General features: G+C 40.0%; 1 protein-coding gene across 2 annotated transcripts in view; it reads left to right on the top strand.

Annotated features, from left to right (window-relative positions):
• The window catches only part of epha6 (EPH receptor A6), a 479518-nt gene that overhangs the window by 376049 nt on the left and 87582 nt on the right, over nt 1–15887 (top strand). The window contains exons 7-9 of one of the 2 annotated variants that reach the window (XM_031896584.1): nt 4824–4871; nt 5178–5340; nt 11314–11422. In XM_031896584.1, coding sequence (XP_031752444.1) covers nt 4824–4871; nt 5178–5340; nt 11314–11422 — 320 coding nt within the window. The remainder of the gene's footprint in view (nt 1–4823; nt 4872–5177; nt 5341–11313; nt 11423–15887) is intronic. The other variant, XM_018091417.2, reaches the window with a different exon arrangement.

Below are 15887 nucleotides of genomic sequence, written 5' to 3'. Positions count from 1 at the left end.
CTTCACAATTTATGCTTTGTGAGGCATCCCGCACTTCATCTTGAAACTCCAAGCTCCAGCAAATTTTGTTTCATGTTAAGCACAAGCAGATTGCATATGATGTCGGTGTTGCCCTACATAAAAATAGGACTGAGCCAAAGAGTTTGCAGTCAAACAATAACAAGTAGAATTTATTTGTTTGGGTTTTTTTATTTTATAACAATTTTATAACTTTTTTTGTTTTTAGTTTTTACACAATGCATTATTCATTGCTTCAGCCAAAAAATATTATTTTGTTTGGTTTTAAGACCTAATATATATAAGCAATAATATAACTCAAGCAGTTCAAGTTCAAGAGAACTGGTTCCGCTAACTGATCACAGTCTTGGGCAAAAGCAATGAGCGGACGATGAGCCCAGATGCCCCTTCCATCAATGTTTCACTTTTTTCATTTCTCTTTGCCTGAGAAGCTGATTTTGTAAGTTGCTTTATATTCATCAAAAGGATCATCTCGGTCCCTGAACGAAGTCAAATGCATCTTTCTTGATATAAGGGTGTATTGCAGCGAGATCCAGATAAGTGAGAATATGTGAGCTGTAAATACTTTAGCCCAACAATAAAAAAATAAATTTTTGAAGGAACAAGGATTATATGCTTTTATCAGCTCTGCTCCAGGTTACTTTAGGTCTGATGGCGCACCATGCAGGCTTACAAAAGATCATTATGGATCCATCAGTTCTGAGTTCATAATGAAATCAAATCAGAAGAAATCATTTTGCACTGGTCAGCAAGCAATGCTGATTGAACTGAACATTGTGATTTGGTAACTCATACTTAGGGGCCTATTTATTAAAGTATGATCGATCTGAATCCGACTTTTCCATACCTTGCGTGTTTTCGCCATTTTTTCTGCTGATTTACGCAACTCTTTCGTACTGTGCGTCAAAAATTACGCGACAAAATCGTATTGCCGTGCCGAGTACGAAAGTTTCGGATTCATTAAAGCTTCGGTATCGTGACTTTCCTTGGGCCAGGTTGGAGCTGCAGAGTGCCATTGAGCCCTATGGGAGACTTTCCTTGGGCCGGGTTGGAGCTGCAGAGTGCCATTGAGCCCTATGGGAGACTTTCCTTGGGCCGGGTTGGAGCTGCAGAGTGCCATTGAGCCCTATGGGAGACTTTCCTTGGGCCAGGTTGGAGCTGCAGAGTGCCATTGAGCCCTATGGGAGACTCTCCTTGGGCCGGGTTGGAGCTGCAGAGTGCCATTGAGCCCTATGGAAGACTTTCCTTGGGCCGGGTTGGAGCTGCAGAGTGCCATTGAGCCCTATGGGAGACTCTCCTTGGGCCGGGTTGGAGCTGCAGAGTGCCATTGAGCCCTATGGGAGGCTTTCCTTGGGCCGGGTTGGAGCTGCAGAGTGCCATTGAGCCCTATGGGAGACTTTCCTTGGGCCGGGTTGGAGCTGCAGAGTGCCATTGAGCCCTATGGGAGACTTTCCTTGGGCCGGGTTGGAGCTGCAGAGTGCCATTGAACCCTATGGGAGACTTTCCTTGGGCCAGGTTGGAGCTGCAGAGTGCCATTGAGCCCTGTGGGAGACTTTCCTTGGGCCAGGTTGGAGCTGCAGAGTGCCATTGAGCCCTATGGGAGACTTTCCTTGGGCCGGGTTGGAGCTGCAGAGTGCCATTGAGCCCTGTGGGAGACTTTCCTTGGGCCAGGTTGGAGCTGCAGAGTGCCATTGAGCCCTATGGGAGACTTTCCTTGGGCCGGGTTGGAGCTGCAGAGTGCCATTGAGCCCTATGGGAGGCTTTCCTTGGGCCAGGTTGGAGCTGCAGAGTGCCATTGAGCCCTATGGGAGGCTTTCCTTGGGCCGGGTTGGAGCTGCAGAGTGCCATTGAGCCCTATGGGAGACTTTCCTTGGGCCGGGTTGGAGCTGCAGAGTGCCATTGAGCCCTATGAGAGACTTTCCTTGGGCCGGGTTGGAGCTGCAGAGTGCCATTGAGTCCTGTGGGAGGCTTCCAAAATCATGCACTGAAGGTTCAAAGTCAGAAAGGCTTTCCCGCCGTTTACGATTTTGTGACTTTCAGATCGTCAATATGATATTATTGTGACTATTCGGATTTTTATGTAAGCATTTTTGTGATATTTGCGATCATCAGAAATTATCGTATTTAATCCGAATTTTTCCCATTTCGGGATTCGAACTTGTACTTTCATGAATAGGCCCCTTAGGGTTATTTTATTTGGCATTTATACATTAGTTTGAATGGTTTTTAGTGGGTCCATAAAAAAATACTAAACATGGTGAGCTGAGATACCTGTAGAATTCCCAGTTGGATCTTCAATAAACTTTCTAGTTGTATTGATTACCCCTTACAGGTAGTGCCAGAAAAACCAGTGCGACTCGCCATGGGCGTTGTCCAGTCACATTAATGGGAAGTGCAGCCAACTGATTCACAGTCACTTTTTTGCCTTGCCAAGTTAAGGAAGTGTTAGGAGATCCCAGTCAAAAACTAGGCCCTTCCACATTCAGTTAAACCTTGCAGAAGTCTTCTCTCAGATCTCCATACTATCTAATTTCTCTTGCTGCTCTTTCATGCACTAGTTAGTCATCTCGTTTTATTAGCGAGCTCTTCAAGCTCGAATGATGTACTCCTGCTGTGAGTCCAAACTAAATTGCAGGAATAGTTGGGTTGAAAAGGTAAAAATTGTTAATTTGATGGAGTGCACAAATAAAAATAACAATAATAATAATAACTTGTGTATTAATATGGATACAGGTATGAGGCCTTTTATGCAGAATGCCCAGGACCTGGGGTTTTGCGAATAAAGGATTGTTCCATAATATGGAACTCTATACCTCTACTATAAAATCATTAATTTAATCCAATAGGATTATTTTGCCCCCAATAAGGACTAGTTATAGGGCTCATTCACAATGCCCAGGGCAAAAAAAGGTTGCAAGTCTCCTTCTGCAGGGAGTGCTGGATTTTGAATCTGGTGCTCCATACAGGGATCAAAAACCCCATGGGAAGTCTTGTTAAATGAGTACTAAGTACTAATTCTCTTGTGCTCCTTAGTGTTCTTACCCTTCTGCCCCCCCTGGGGTCGTAAATTACCCATTATATGTTTGTTGGTATCAAGTACAAAGTAATATTTTTGTAATTATTACAGAGAAAAAGGAAATCATTTTTAAACATTTGAATTATTTGACTAAAATGGAGTTTATGGGTGAAGGCCTTCCCGTAATTCTGAGCTTTCTGGATAATGGGTTTCTGGATATCCTGTACACGTATTAGTGTGGCTATTTTTGTTATTCCTATAATAATATTAAAACTACTACTACTATGTTGTTGTTGTTATTATTATTATTATTATTTAAATAAAACCATTATGTGAAACAGACATATTAAACAGTAAGTACAAATTGGAAGTGAATAAAACACCAGCAATTGCCTTATTTTATCAGTCCCCAAGTGAATATTGTAAAATACATGTGCAGTTGCCATTTCATCCCAGTTATTCTCCATCCCATACAATAAATGGCATTATTACTTTCCTGCAAACCCAGGAGATGTGAGTGTGCATTGGGTTTCAGGTCGAGCTATTCCTTGTGTAAGATAATCATTTTCCGATAGTCATAAGGGCCTTGATGAGTTTGTGCTTGAAGCAAATAGGTTGGTGAGAGGCTGCCATGCTTCAGTAGTGTGAGATTCAATTTCTGACGCCTCATACTGCAGAGATTTGTGGCGCCCATAATCTCATGATGATTTATCCACCAACATTCACTCTGGTTAAGTGAACTGTAAGTGAACTATCCACAGTGCAAGTCAAGCCAATGGTTGGGACTAGATTAACTAGAGTAAATATATACTGGTATAGGACCTATTATCCAGAATTCTTGGGACATGGGGTTTTCCGGATAAGGGATCTTTCTGTAATTTGGATATCCATAACTTAAGTCTGTTAAAAATCATTTAACCATTAAATAAACCCAATAGGGCTGTTCTGCCCCCAATAAGGGGTAATTATATCTTAGTTGGGATCAAGTACAGGTACTGTTTTATTATTACAGAGAAAGGGGAATCATTTAACCATTAAATAAACCCAATAGGGCTGTTCTGCCCCAATAAGGGGTAATTATATCTTAGTTGGGATCAAGTACAGGTACTGTTTTATTATTACAGAGAAAAGGGAATCATTTAACCATTAAATAAACCCAATAGGGCTGTTCTGCCCCAATAAGGGGTAATTATATCTTAGTTGGGATCAAGTACAGGTACTGTTTTATTATTACAGAGAAAAGGGAATCATTTAACCATTAAATAAACCCAATAGGGCTGTTCTGCCCCCAATAAGGGGTAATTATATCTTAGTTGGGATCAAGTACAGGTACTGTTTTATTATTACAGAGAAAAGGGGATCATTTAACCATTAAATAAACCCAATAGGGCTGTTCTGCCCCCAATAAGGGGTAATTATATCTTAGTTGGGATCAAGTACAGGTACTGTTTTATTATTACAGAGAAAAGGGAATCATTTAACCATTAAATAAACCCAATAGGGCTGTTCTGCCCCCAATAAGGGGTAATTATATCTTAGTTGGGATCAAGTACAGGTACTGTTTTATTATTACAGAGAAAAGGAAACAATAACAATTAGGATTTTTTACACAAATAGACTCTACGGAAGATGGTCTGTCTACCTGGATAATAGGTTTCCAGATAAGAGATCCTATACTTGTATCTTGTTATGTGTCCTGTTAAATTAGCCAAAACAATGTTCATTGGGTGTGATAACAGCATTCTTAAGATTGGTATAAATTGAATGCATTTCTCTCTTTCGCCAACAGGACTACCCCCGGATAGCGCCGGCATTTTGGCACTACCTGCGGGTAGAAGTGAGTAAATGGGTCTTTAAAACGCACACCTTGTTTTTCATTCCTGTGACGGCGCACTGTCTCTATCTATTTAACTCCGAGCAGCAACGTTCTCTTATCATTTCGCTTGATATTCTCCAAAACCAAACGACCATTTCATGCCTCTGATTCAGGGCACAGTTGTGGCAACTGAAACTGTTAGAAAACTACATTGGAGTAGACATTTGTTACATAAACACATTGCACATTTCACAAATGGCTGATGTAGAACTACACTGATTATTTGGACTCAGCATTGTAACAGCATCTATCTCTTTTTGTCTCCAGGAACACGAGCAGCTCAGCTATTCCTCTACAAGATCCAAAGCTCCGAGTGTTATTATCACAGGCCTGAAGCCAGCCACCAAGTACATATTTCACATCCGTGTCCGCACTACGGCGGGGTACAGCGCCTATAGCCATAAGTTTGAATTTGAAACCGGAGACGAGAGTAAGTTTATTTAATGATATAATTACAAAATGTTTTCTAATTCCAAAATAATGTGTGCAAATGGAATTGAAATCACTTGCATGTAGGCCTTTCTTTTAGGAAAACTAGGTGAGAGGAGCACGGGTGGGACCCTGATGGTGCAGAACAGTGATGTGAAGGGGTGGGAAATTATAGGGGGGAGGAGAGATGATGCAAAATGGGTTGGACCAGTGAAGTAAGTGCCGGGCTGGAGGCAAAGCGACAGGTACTTTGTGAGTATGAGCAATAAGTCCTGGCTTTAAGCAGGGATTTCGGGCAGGTTGTGGGTGTGCCAGGGGCTGAATAACAGGTAGTTACAAATTCAACAGCAAATACATTTTTAGTAAAAAATTGTAATCCTGTCCCCAGCTAGGTCAGTAAAATACCCACAGGTGGCAGCCCTACATGCATGGAAAATATATATTTATTAATATCAGAATCTGATCTGTGCAGTAATGCATTAAATCTTAGAAAAAAATAGCCTTACAGCTATTATTTACAGTATACTGCAAGAAAGCAAATGTTTGATTGGTCGCTGTGGTTTAGTTCACTGATTCATCATTACAGATAGATAGGGGGAGGCAAATTAATCATGGCAAAAGAAACTCACTTCCCACCAAAATCCCATTATTTTATTCATCTTTAATTTTGTTTTACACATTAGCACTACTTTAAGGTAACCTATTGTTTCTCCTACTCCCATGTAACTGGAGGAGTCCCAAGCCGGACTTGGATTTCTTACTAATAAGTGCTATTCTGATACCTACTGGGAGCTGCTATCTTGCTCCCTTCCCATTGTTCTGCTGATCGGCTGCTGGGAGGGGGGGGAATATCACTCCAACTTGCAGCACAGCAGTAAAGTCACATGGCTGTGGCACCCTGGGAAATGAAAAATATGGCTAGCCCAATGTGAAATGTCAAAATTAAATATTAAAAAATCTGTATGCAGGATTCTGCTGGAGAATCTCTTTTAACAGATGCATTTTGAAAAAAGCTTGTTTTCCCATGACCTAAGCGTATTTATCAATGGGTGAAAGTTAGAGTTCACCATTTGATATATACCCTTCTACAAATCCCATAAGAATGAACAGAACGTTGGTGAATTTTAATGTATTAAGCTATAAACTCACATTTTGATAAATCTGCCCCTTAGTAAATGCATCCCAGGGGTTGCATCTAACAAAAGTAGGTAAGATAAAAAATGTGAGGGTTATACTAGTTTGCTTCTTTAATAGGGAAATGTAGGAAATAATATGAATATTTACAGTGTAAACCATATGTTAAACTTTATATATTTGTCTGAATGTTTCTATGGAACAAAGGATATTTATTATGCTTTGCTCAGACAATTTGTCCTCCAGCAATCACAAACTGCAGCTCCCAGCATTCTCAGCCAGTCAACAGCTTGGGCTTTGCAGAACAGAGCAGCTGGTGTGCTGCGGGTCTCGCTTGCCTGATTTAAAAAGATGAATATCTGATGCGGGCAACAGTTGCTGAGTTGCATCTAGATGCCCAAATAAACTATTGGCTTTATTAAAATTGAAGTGGTTCAGCAGAAATGACTTTTGAACAACAGTAACTTCAAGGTTCTTTCCGGAACGCAATTTGTGCTGCCTCAATAATTCCCCACAGTTAGATGCATCATTACTGGGAGCAGCCAGAAATGGCAAAAAGTGATTATTAATAGTACATTATACAGCAGATGCATAAATAGCTGACCCTGCATGACTACGAGGCTGTTTTAAAATCAATAATATAAAGCATACATCTTTTTTATTTTTGAATTTTTGTTGTTGTCGTTGCCAGATGAAGCGTTTCATAAGTATGCAAACCGCTCGCCTGTTTGATCCACGGCTCATAAATATTTGCTTCCCAACATTCAGCCAAACAAATATTGGTTCAGGCAATCCCCAGCGAAGTAAACAGTTGAGAACTTCTACAAATGCTCTGCCATTAGGGAAACTGATGCTTCCTAATGCCGGAGATGAGCCGTCATCTATATTAGATGTTTGCTCCAATTAAAGGGAACCTGCCACCCAAAAACTCTGTCCCCCATTGGAGGTGACACGTAAAGCCTACATTTGCCTACAATGTATATCAGTTGGGCACGTCTCTCCCACCCCAATGGCATCATTTGTACTGTATATATCCCCTCCGTTTGCCAGCACCATCACATTTTCCTAAAGCAAATAGCAGCTTTCACCCGGTGGCCATTTTTCCTCTGACACATAATCAATTACATTTAAATCTGCAAACAGCATACACACAGACCCTTATTCAGCATACATTTCATCAAGAATACAGGCTCACACAGGCACAACTGTCTGATAAAAGTTCTGCTGTGTTTGAGCTGAGCTCAGGAGAGGAGGTTAGGAGAGAAAAATTAAAACAGACAGCTAGAGCTGAGTTTCTATGGGAACCAGCAATGCCATCTCTTGATTGGCTGCTAGACTGGAGGGCATGTTTAGTAATCTGAGCTTAGAACAACTGAGCATGCCCAGAAGCCAGAAGTCAAAGCAAATTCCTGAGAGAGGGGGCCGAGTGGGTTACAGGAGGAGAAGGAAATCTAAGTGATTAAGGAGATGTTGCAGCCTTACTATTAACCTCTGGACAACCAGAGTGGCAGGTATTGAAAGATTTCAAAGAGGCTGTTCACTGATTACATTTTTGTGTGTGGGGTTTACATGTCCTTTAAGATCCTTCTTCAGGGCAGAGTTTGTCTTTGGGGGTTGCAAGTAATGATGACAACCTGCCCATAATTGGAAACCCTACCCTGATACTATAAAAACTAAAAAATCAGTGTGCTTTTGTGCTCTTCCCAAACATCTGTTCCTTCAAGCCCCTTTTCTTTTGGGTCATTCATAAAACAGAGGAAGCAGCACCAAGAGACCCAAGGTAGCCTTGAGCCCTGTACTTAATGCCTTCGTAGGGCAGGTGTAAAGTACAGGGGTCCCTTGTACCTGTAAGTGCTGTGCTCTATCCACATTAACAGCTGTCTGACTGGGGCAAATTTATCAAAATGTGAGTTTAGAGATTAATTCATAAAAATTCACCCACATTCTATTCATTGCTATGGGATTTTTATAATGGTATTTATCAGTGGGTGAAAGTCAGGGGCCCATTCATTAAACCACAATTTTTTGTGGTTAAAATCACGATATGCAGAGTCACCACGATAATTTCTGGTGTTCGAAAATGTCACAATCATTTTTTTATCAGTCGTACGAAAATATGATGGTTGAGTTCCGAAACTCAAAACATTTTCGGATCCGAACGTTCGTAAACGGTGCGAAAACCTTTCTGGCTTTGAAACCATCAATGCACAATTTTGGAAGCCTCCCATAGGAATCAATGGCACTCTACAATTACAACCTGGCCAAAAGCTAGTCACGATACGAAAGCTTGAATGAATTCCGAAATGGTCGTAGTCTTTGCGAAAAATAAGACTTTTTCGTGGAGGTTAACAAAAACCACGAAAAAGTCGTGGAATTTTAACAAAATTATTGAGGACATTACGAAAAGTTCTATAAGTTAGAAAAAATATAAATATTTCTCAAAAAAACTTAATTGTGGTTTAATGAATGGGCCCCATAGAATTCACCATTTGATAAATACACTTCTAAAAATCCCATAGGAATAAATAGAACATGGGCAAGTTTTTATGTATTAAGCTCTAAACTCACATTTTGATAAATCTGCCCCTAGTGTCCAGGTATTTATTTGAATGTCACAATGAACTATGAGTAGGCAAATACATGAGGGAAAAGATAAACATTAAGCAAAAATATATCAGTTAGTCTGATTTCTGGTTGATAATGTCACAGACCCAGAACCAAGACTGTATTTAAGTTGAGCTTTGGAGGTAAATAATAATGAAATAAAGATAAAGAGCAAATTCAAAGGTAATTACTGTAGGTACTGGGGTACCTCCTCTAGACCCCTCCCCCCAAAACATGTAATTATTTTATAAAATCATCTCATTCCCTAGTTCTCTAGTGGAGTCGTTAATGCAGAGTGGAAACTGAATCTAGGAAGAATAGTTATTAAAAAGTCAGTGATGCCGCAAACTCTTTTCTGAAGGCACAACTGCAAATAGTTTCTGGTTTGAGATTCTCAGCAAGAGTTTTTATAACCTGCTTCCTCGTGAGAAGCAATTTTAGCCTTAAGTAAGTCCAATTCCCAAGCCAGTTGTGCTCTGATAAGAACCATGAGGTCAAGAGAGCAGCAATTTCAAACATTTCAATTCTTAAAAAACAAACTCTAGCTTTCTTACTGATAGTTGGCTCTTTCTTGACTCTGTAGCCGAGAACTATTTTTATTATATTTAAAAGTCTTAAAAAGTCATTATAATTTCAAATTATTTGTCAGAACCAAGAACAGAACCAAGAGCAGCTTCTGTCCTATACAGGATGTCATGACATTTTTAACGGAGGACTATCATGGCTATGAGAAGATAATTGCCCAAAAAGTTTGCAGGAGCTTGGTCGAAATTTGAAAAACATGAAGAGTCAATGTGCATTCTATTGCAATATATTTTATTGTTGGTTTTTATAAAGAGTCCAAAAGCCAGGCAACAATCATAGAACTGATTCCCAGGCCTCATTGTATGCCAAGCCATATATACGATATTATCACAAATCATGGCTTATTGGACCAACTCATAAGCAATGAGCCCATAATGAGCCACCGGGTTCTAGGGTGCTATTCCAGTCACATAATTATCTTCATTAACATTAGAATGAGTTTTGTGTCCAGCCCCTTTTGGTGCCCTTTTTGCTTTCGTTCCCCATTTCTGCATGGTGTCCTTGTCTAGGGTGGCTAATTCATCCCTCAGTTCCCTCACAAGTTTATATCTAGTTCTATCCTGGGTTTTGACTCCAGCCTGTTTTTGATCATGATTCTTGCCATTTGCCCTAACGTTTTGGCCAGTCATTGGCTATTTTTGTTTAACCCTCATCTGTACTTCACTTGGCTAGTTTGTTCTCTGAAGAGTCTGAACTGTTACAATATTTTTTTACTATTTAATACTGTAAACACTACAGAATGTAGACAGATATTTATATGTAGAATACATTGGTGTGTTGCTAATATTGACATAACCAGTAAACACCTTAGCCTTCAATGGGACAACACAAAATAGGACTGATTCCTCCAGATTTCAAAGAATCATTAAAGGAGAACTAAAGCTTAACTAAAGAATTAGGCTAGAAATGCTGTACATTATGTTTTGGGCTTCTGTACCAGCCCAAGGCCCCCACAGCCCTTTAGGAGGGAAGATCTGTGCCCCCAAAGATGCCCCAATAGCCCCCCATCTTCTTTTCTGCTGATTCCCTGCATATGCACTGTGCTGCTGGCACTTACCTGAGCTTAGGGACTGACTCACAATATTCTGTATATATACAGGATATATAAGGTAAATGATACAGATTATTAGTGCATGGCAGCTGTGAAGCCAGTGCAATTAGCATTATAAATTAATAATCAGCCCTGTAGCATCAGCTTATATGACAGACAAACCTCATTTTTTGCTTGATAATTCGCTTCAACCCCTAAGTTAAGCTTTTCAACAGCCGCCCAGAGCCCACTGAGCATGTGTGTGTCACTGACACCTCTAATGGAATGCAGTACGGTGACCCCCTATGACAACTTTGAATGTCTGGATCATTACTACTATAGAGATGCTGGACCTTTAGGCTGGTGCAATAAGTTCAGTATATAAAATATGGCATTTATATATATCCCTGTATATAGGCAAGGAAAATAGAAGGAAATAGAAGAAAACTTGTTTGGGTGTTTTTTTAAGCTATGACAGTTTCCCTTTAGAAAAGTCTACACTGCAGTGCTGATGTTTTACATTTAAAAGCGCTTTTCTGTGAAGGAAAACAATAATTCCTACTAAAGAAACAATTTGTTAACCCACTGAACTGAACGCCTGTTCCTCTCTCTCTGTTCCAGCATCTGATCTGGCTGCAGAACAAGGACAGATTCTCGTAATAGCCACGGCGGCTGTTGGCGGATTTACACTTCTGGTCATTCTCACGCTGTTCTTCCTAATCACTGGGAGGTAAGAGCGGAACACTGAAAGTAATTATGTCTCTGCACATATAGAAAAATCAGAGCTAACATTTCACAGTGTTAGACTTGCTGGGAAAATTCTGTTTTCCTGTGACTAAGCTCATTCCTTTAACCCTGCAGTGAAGCCATTGCTTGTATAGTGCATATGGGCAATAACGAGTGCTTATGTTTACCTGGGAGAGTTTTGCCCTGCTCTGTGGTTATATAACTTTCCTCTAAAAAGATGTGTATCTTTTTGGCTTGTCATCCTTATGATTTGGAGTGAGTGTTCTCAAAATCAGTCAAATAATGGTCCCTGTGAGTAAGGGTTATCTATCGGAGGACTAAATCCTTTATAAGGTACTACAGATGCACTGGATACATTGGACAGCTGAGCAAACCAACGAGTTGTAAGAGGGCTAGTACCCAGGTGGGCAATCCACCAAAATAGGGAGTTTATGTAATAAAAGACGCTAAGTTTGCCCTGGAGCAGCAATCTGTAGCAAACAATCAACAGGTAGCATTTACTGGTCACCTATTCCAAAGCAAACATCTTATTGGTTATTATAGGTTACTGCTACTGGGCAAACTTAGTCTCTTTTATTACATATGGGGGCGCATGTGTTAAAATAAGGATAGAGATTTCATGTCCCCATTAAGCAGTTTCATGTACATGTTGAAAGACCAGTTCATGTTTTAGGAAACACTGGCAATGAGGCACATAGCCTAATACATCATCCTCCTCCAACTATATACTGTAGACTATATATATATAAGACAGTTTTACAAATGGTCTACTCTCTGGTCCAAGTAACTTTGGTGTTCCTACTCAACTTGGATTCTACCAGTTGCAGTGTTAACCAATTACACACACAGGACTTGATCTCACAATGACTTGGGTGCCAGTGGTGCTTGCAACTCTTTGTTAGAAGTTATACAATCTCCCTTTTGGTATTTCTTAGATCTGTGATCCCCAACCAGTGGCTCAGGGGCAACATGTTGCTCACCAACCCCTTGGGTGTTGCTCCCAGTGGCCTCAAAGCAGATTCCTATTGTTAAATTTCTGGCTTGGAGGCAAGTTTTGGAAACACTGAGACAATGTTTTATTTCCAGCAGGAGTACATACAGGCTTCAGTTCCCTATCAGGTCAGCCTAGCTGCTGATTGCAGGGATTTTGCAGAAATAAATCAGCCTCTACTTTTTTTTAAGCAATTCTTTTATATTTAGATGAGTATAATGCACTGGCACGTTCTTGTTTTTCACACAATACAAAATACAGCCACAATCCTTTCCTATGTTATTGTGTTGTGTATCTTCCAGTTTAACACAGGTGGAAAACCATATATGGTCTATGGTGTTTTCTATTGTGTTTTGCAGGCAATTCTTTGCACTCTAGCACCATCTAGGGGCAGGATTTAACACTCAAAAATGGAGTCTGGACATGGAGAGACAAAATGTGAAAAACTTGCTGGCTGCATCTGTCTCCATTAACCCATCATTACATGCTCAAGAATTATAGGACTTATAGTTCAGCAACATCCGGGTTTCCTAGATTAAGAAAGAGGGTTTACTTATATCCTGTATGCCTATCTTGTTCAAGTCATTTCCTTTAAACAGCCGTGCACTTTATAGAATTATGTTTTTCTTTCATACCAAACCATGTCGTAAAACCCCATTCCTTTGTTAAGATGTTGTTTAAAGATCCAATGAAATGATCATTTATGCCTTGATTTCTTCCCATTAAAGTGTTCACAATTTTATTCTGCTTTTGTCAGAGGTGAAGTGCCTGGAAGATGATGTAATTGAAAGCCGTAATTTCTCGCTCGGCATACTGATTAGCAAAACTAAGAGGCTGAAATGATTAGTTGGGAATTTGTTTACATGGAGTCATATTTCTTCTTTATGAAGTGCTAAGCATTGATTGTTAAGGAAAAACTCGCTCGATTTAATCCCTCCTTTTCTCTCTTTATTCCTTCTCTCTCTCTGTGACTCTGCAGTTTCTTTTATTACTAATAAAAATGGTTTAAAGTAGTTTCATTTAAACTTGCAAAATAACAGTCATTTTCCAGCTTATGAAGGACTTACTCAGAGTAATTCAGTCATAAGGGCTAGGCACAACTGAAGTTCCAAACACTGAAAAATGACAGCCCCTAGAGGGGGATTGCACCTAGCCCCTTTAGCCTTGATACCGCACCAGATTCAATATCCAACTGTTGGGTGCAAGAGAGCCCTGTATTTGAATCCTACGGTGGGCATTGTGGCTCCCCAGCACATAGAGGTTTCCAGATATCCCCATGTTCTGAGATACCAGCAGACTATGGATGTTCTAGGTGTCACCAGTGTGAAGCCCAACACCTGCCCCTTGCTGGACACAGGCAGCACTGTACTCCATTCTAGGAACACAACATGGGATTGGGCAAAGGTGAACTTCCATCTTACCAAATGAGGCCCATGAAGTTAAACTAAATTGGTTAATTTGATACAATAAAGCCGTGCCAGCCATTATTTAAAGGAAAAGGAAAGGTAAAATAAAGCCATAAGCACTCACAGAAAAGCTGCGCTGAGTACTCTATCAAAAGAAACGCCGGATTTCTTGTCTCCTTTTTTGTAAACATATTCTTTGGTATCAGACTTCCTCTCCTTTGGGGCTCCTTCAGGTTTGGGGCATGAGTCTGCTTAGTTCTCTCCTCTCTCCCTCACATAAGAATGCATAAGAACTCACCCCCCCCCCTTAGGAATGTGTGATCTGAGTTTCCAACAGCCAGAGCTGCAGCAGGAAGCAATGAAGCCCAAGCTAAAATGGCAGCTGCTATCTTAAACAAAGGGAGGGAGCATCTAGGGCTCTTTGCTCAGGTATGGTAAAGCTTTCTGCTGAATATATATAGCTTTCTAGGCGGCACTAATGTGGCGAATCTATTGGCAGTAAAATGCCAAAATTACTTTCTTATATTTAAACCAGGAAAGATCACAATTCCCAAATAAACCATATGATTATACGTTTGAAGTCAGCACTTCAAAGCAATTTGGCAAAATTCAGCATAGCTGTGCTGAAAAATGAAAAATGTATTGACTGATGACCCGATTTGGTGGGTATAGAGGGTCACCTATAAAGCTGGACCTGCCCACAATCAGCCCATGGACCAATCTGTCAAATGTGTCCGTTCACATATTTTATCATGGAACAACAATATCTAGCCAATAATCCTACATAAGATGGCTATCCTGCCCTTTTTGTCCATTTCTGGGCAGCTTAAATTGGAACTACAATAGTTCTAAAAACTATAGTGGATATTTAATAAATATTATTCACTAACAGCCTTTCAAACATTTTTTTTTACATTACATTTTTTAAAATTATTTTTACATTGCTTATAAGTGAGTTTTTATTTCTCACTTTTTTTTTCCTGCTGCAAAAATGTAGTCCTGCTGTTTGCAAGGTCAGCAATCAATGGCATACTGGAACCAGTATTATTTGTCAAATAAACTCACTGAACATCTGCTGCAGTTTGCTGGGTGGTTTGTCATTACAATGACACGGCAAAAGAAAGAAAGGTTAAGAAATTAAGATAGTTAAGAAAACACTCATAGATGGAACTTTTGCCAGAATTCGCAGTATTTTTAATTATGTCTAGCAGATAAGTAAAAAAAAAAAATGAGCTGATGCTAAGAACACATTTTAATGATAAAAATGGTACATTGCATAAGAGTGTGAAATAGGAAAAGGGTAATTATTTGAAAGGAAGCATATTCTAGCAGCTGTTAGCAATAGTCAATGCACCTTTAATGGTGCAGATAACATCCAGTGTTTCATTACCCTTTTCTTAGAATCCAATTAACTATAATTCTATCAGTACTTATAGAAAGCCAAGGAGACTCTCATGTCTCTATTTTCTGCCAAGGATTAACTGCCCATCCTATAGCCCACCTTTGCTAATCACGCGTGATGAGGCTGAATCGGGCATTCTCTTGCTTCTTTTCATCGGACATAAGATGGCGTGCTTCCACCAGTATAAAATACCCATAAGGGTCAAGTGCCAAAGGTCAAGCGTCAAGGGCCCCAAACTGCCAGTAATTCAATAGATTGAATAACAAAAATACAGTAGGCACATCTGAAGCTTAGAAGTAGCAAGAAGTGTTTTATTGGCTCACCAAAGTGGCAACGTTTCAGGCCTATACTGGGCCCTTTGTCAAGCCTGGCTTGTCAGTATAGGGCCCAGTATAGGCCCGAAATTTTGCCCTTGTTCCTTCTATGTGCATTGTGATTTCAAATTTTTTTTCAATCAACCGAGCGATGGCGCAGCAATATATGAACATTTGAGGTCAAGTGACTATAAAGGCTGTTTCCAGACTGAACTTGACATTAAAATACATAGAACCTGGTTGTTCCGAAAATATTTTAATTCGATTACAAAGACCATGTTATTGAAATTCAATCCAAAGCCGCCTTCTATAGCCTCGCCACGGTGAAGACTTTA

This window comes from Xenopus tropicalis, chromosome 2 (assembly GCF_000004195.4).
Source record: "Xenopus tropicalis strain Nigerian chromosome 2, UCB_Xtro_10.0, whole genome shotgun sequence".
NCBI lineage: Eukaryota > Metazoa > Chordata > Amphibia > Anura > Pipidae > Xenopus > Xenopus tropicalis.
Note: the sequence above shows the minus strand (reverse complement) of the source record. Positions and strands in the feature narration are given on the sequence as shown.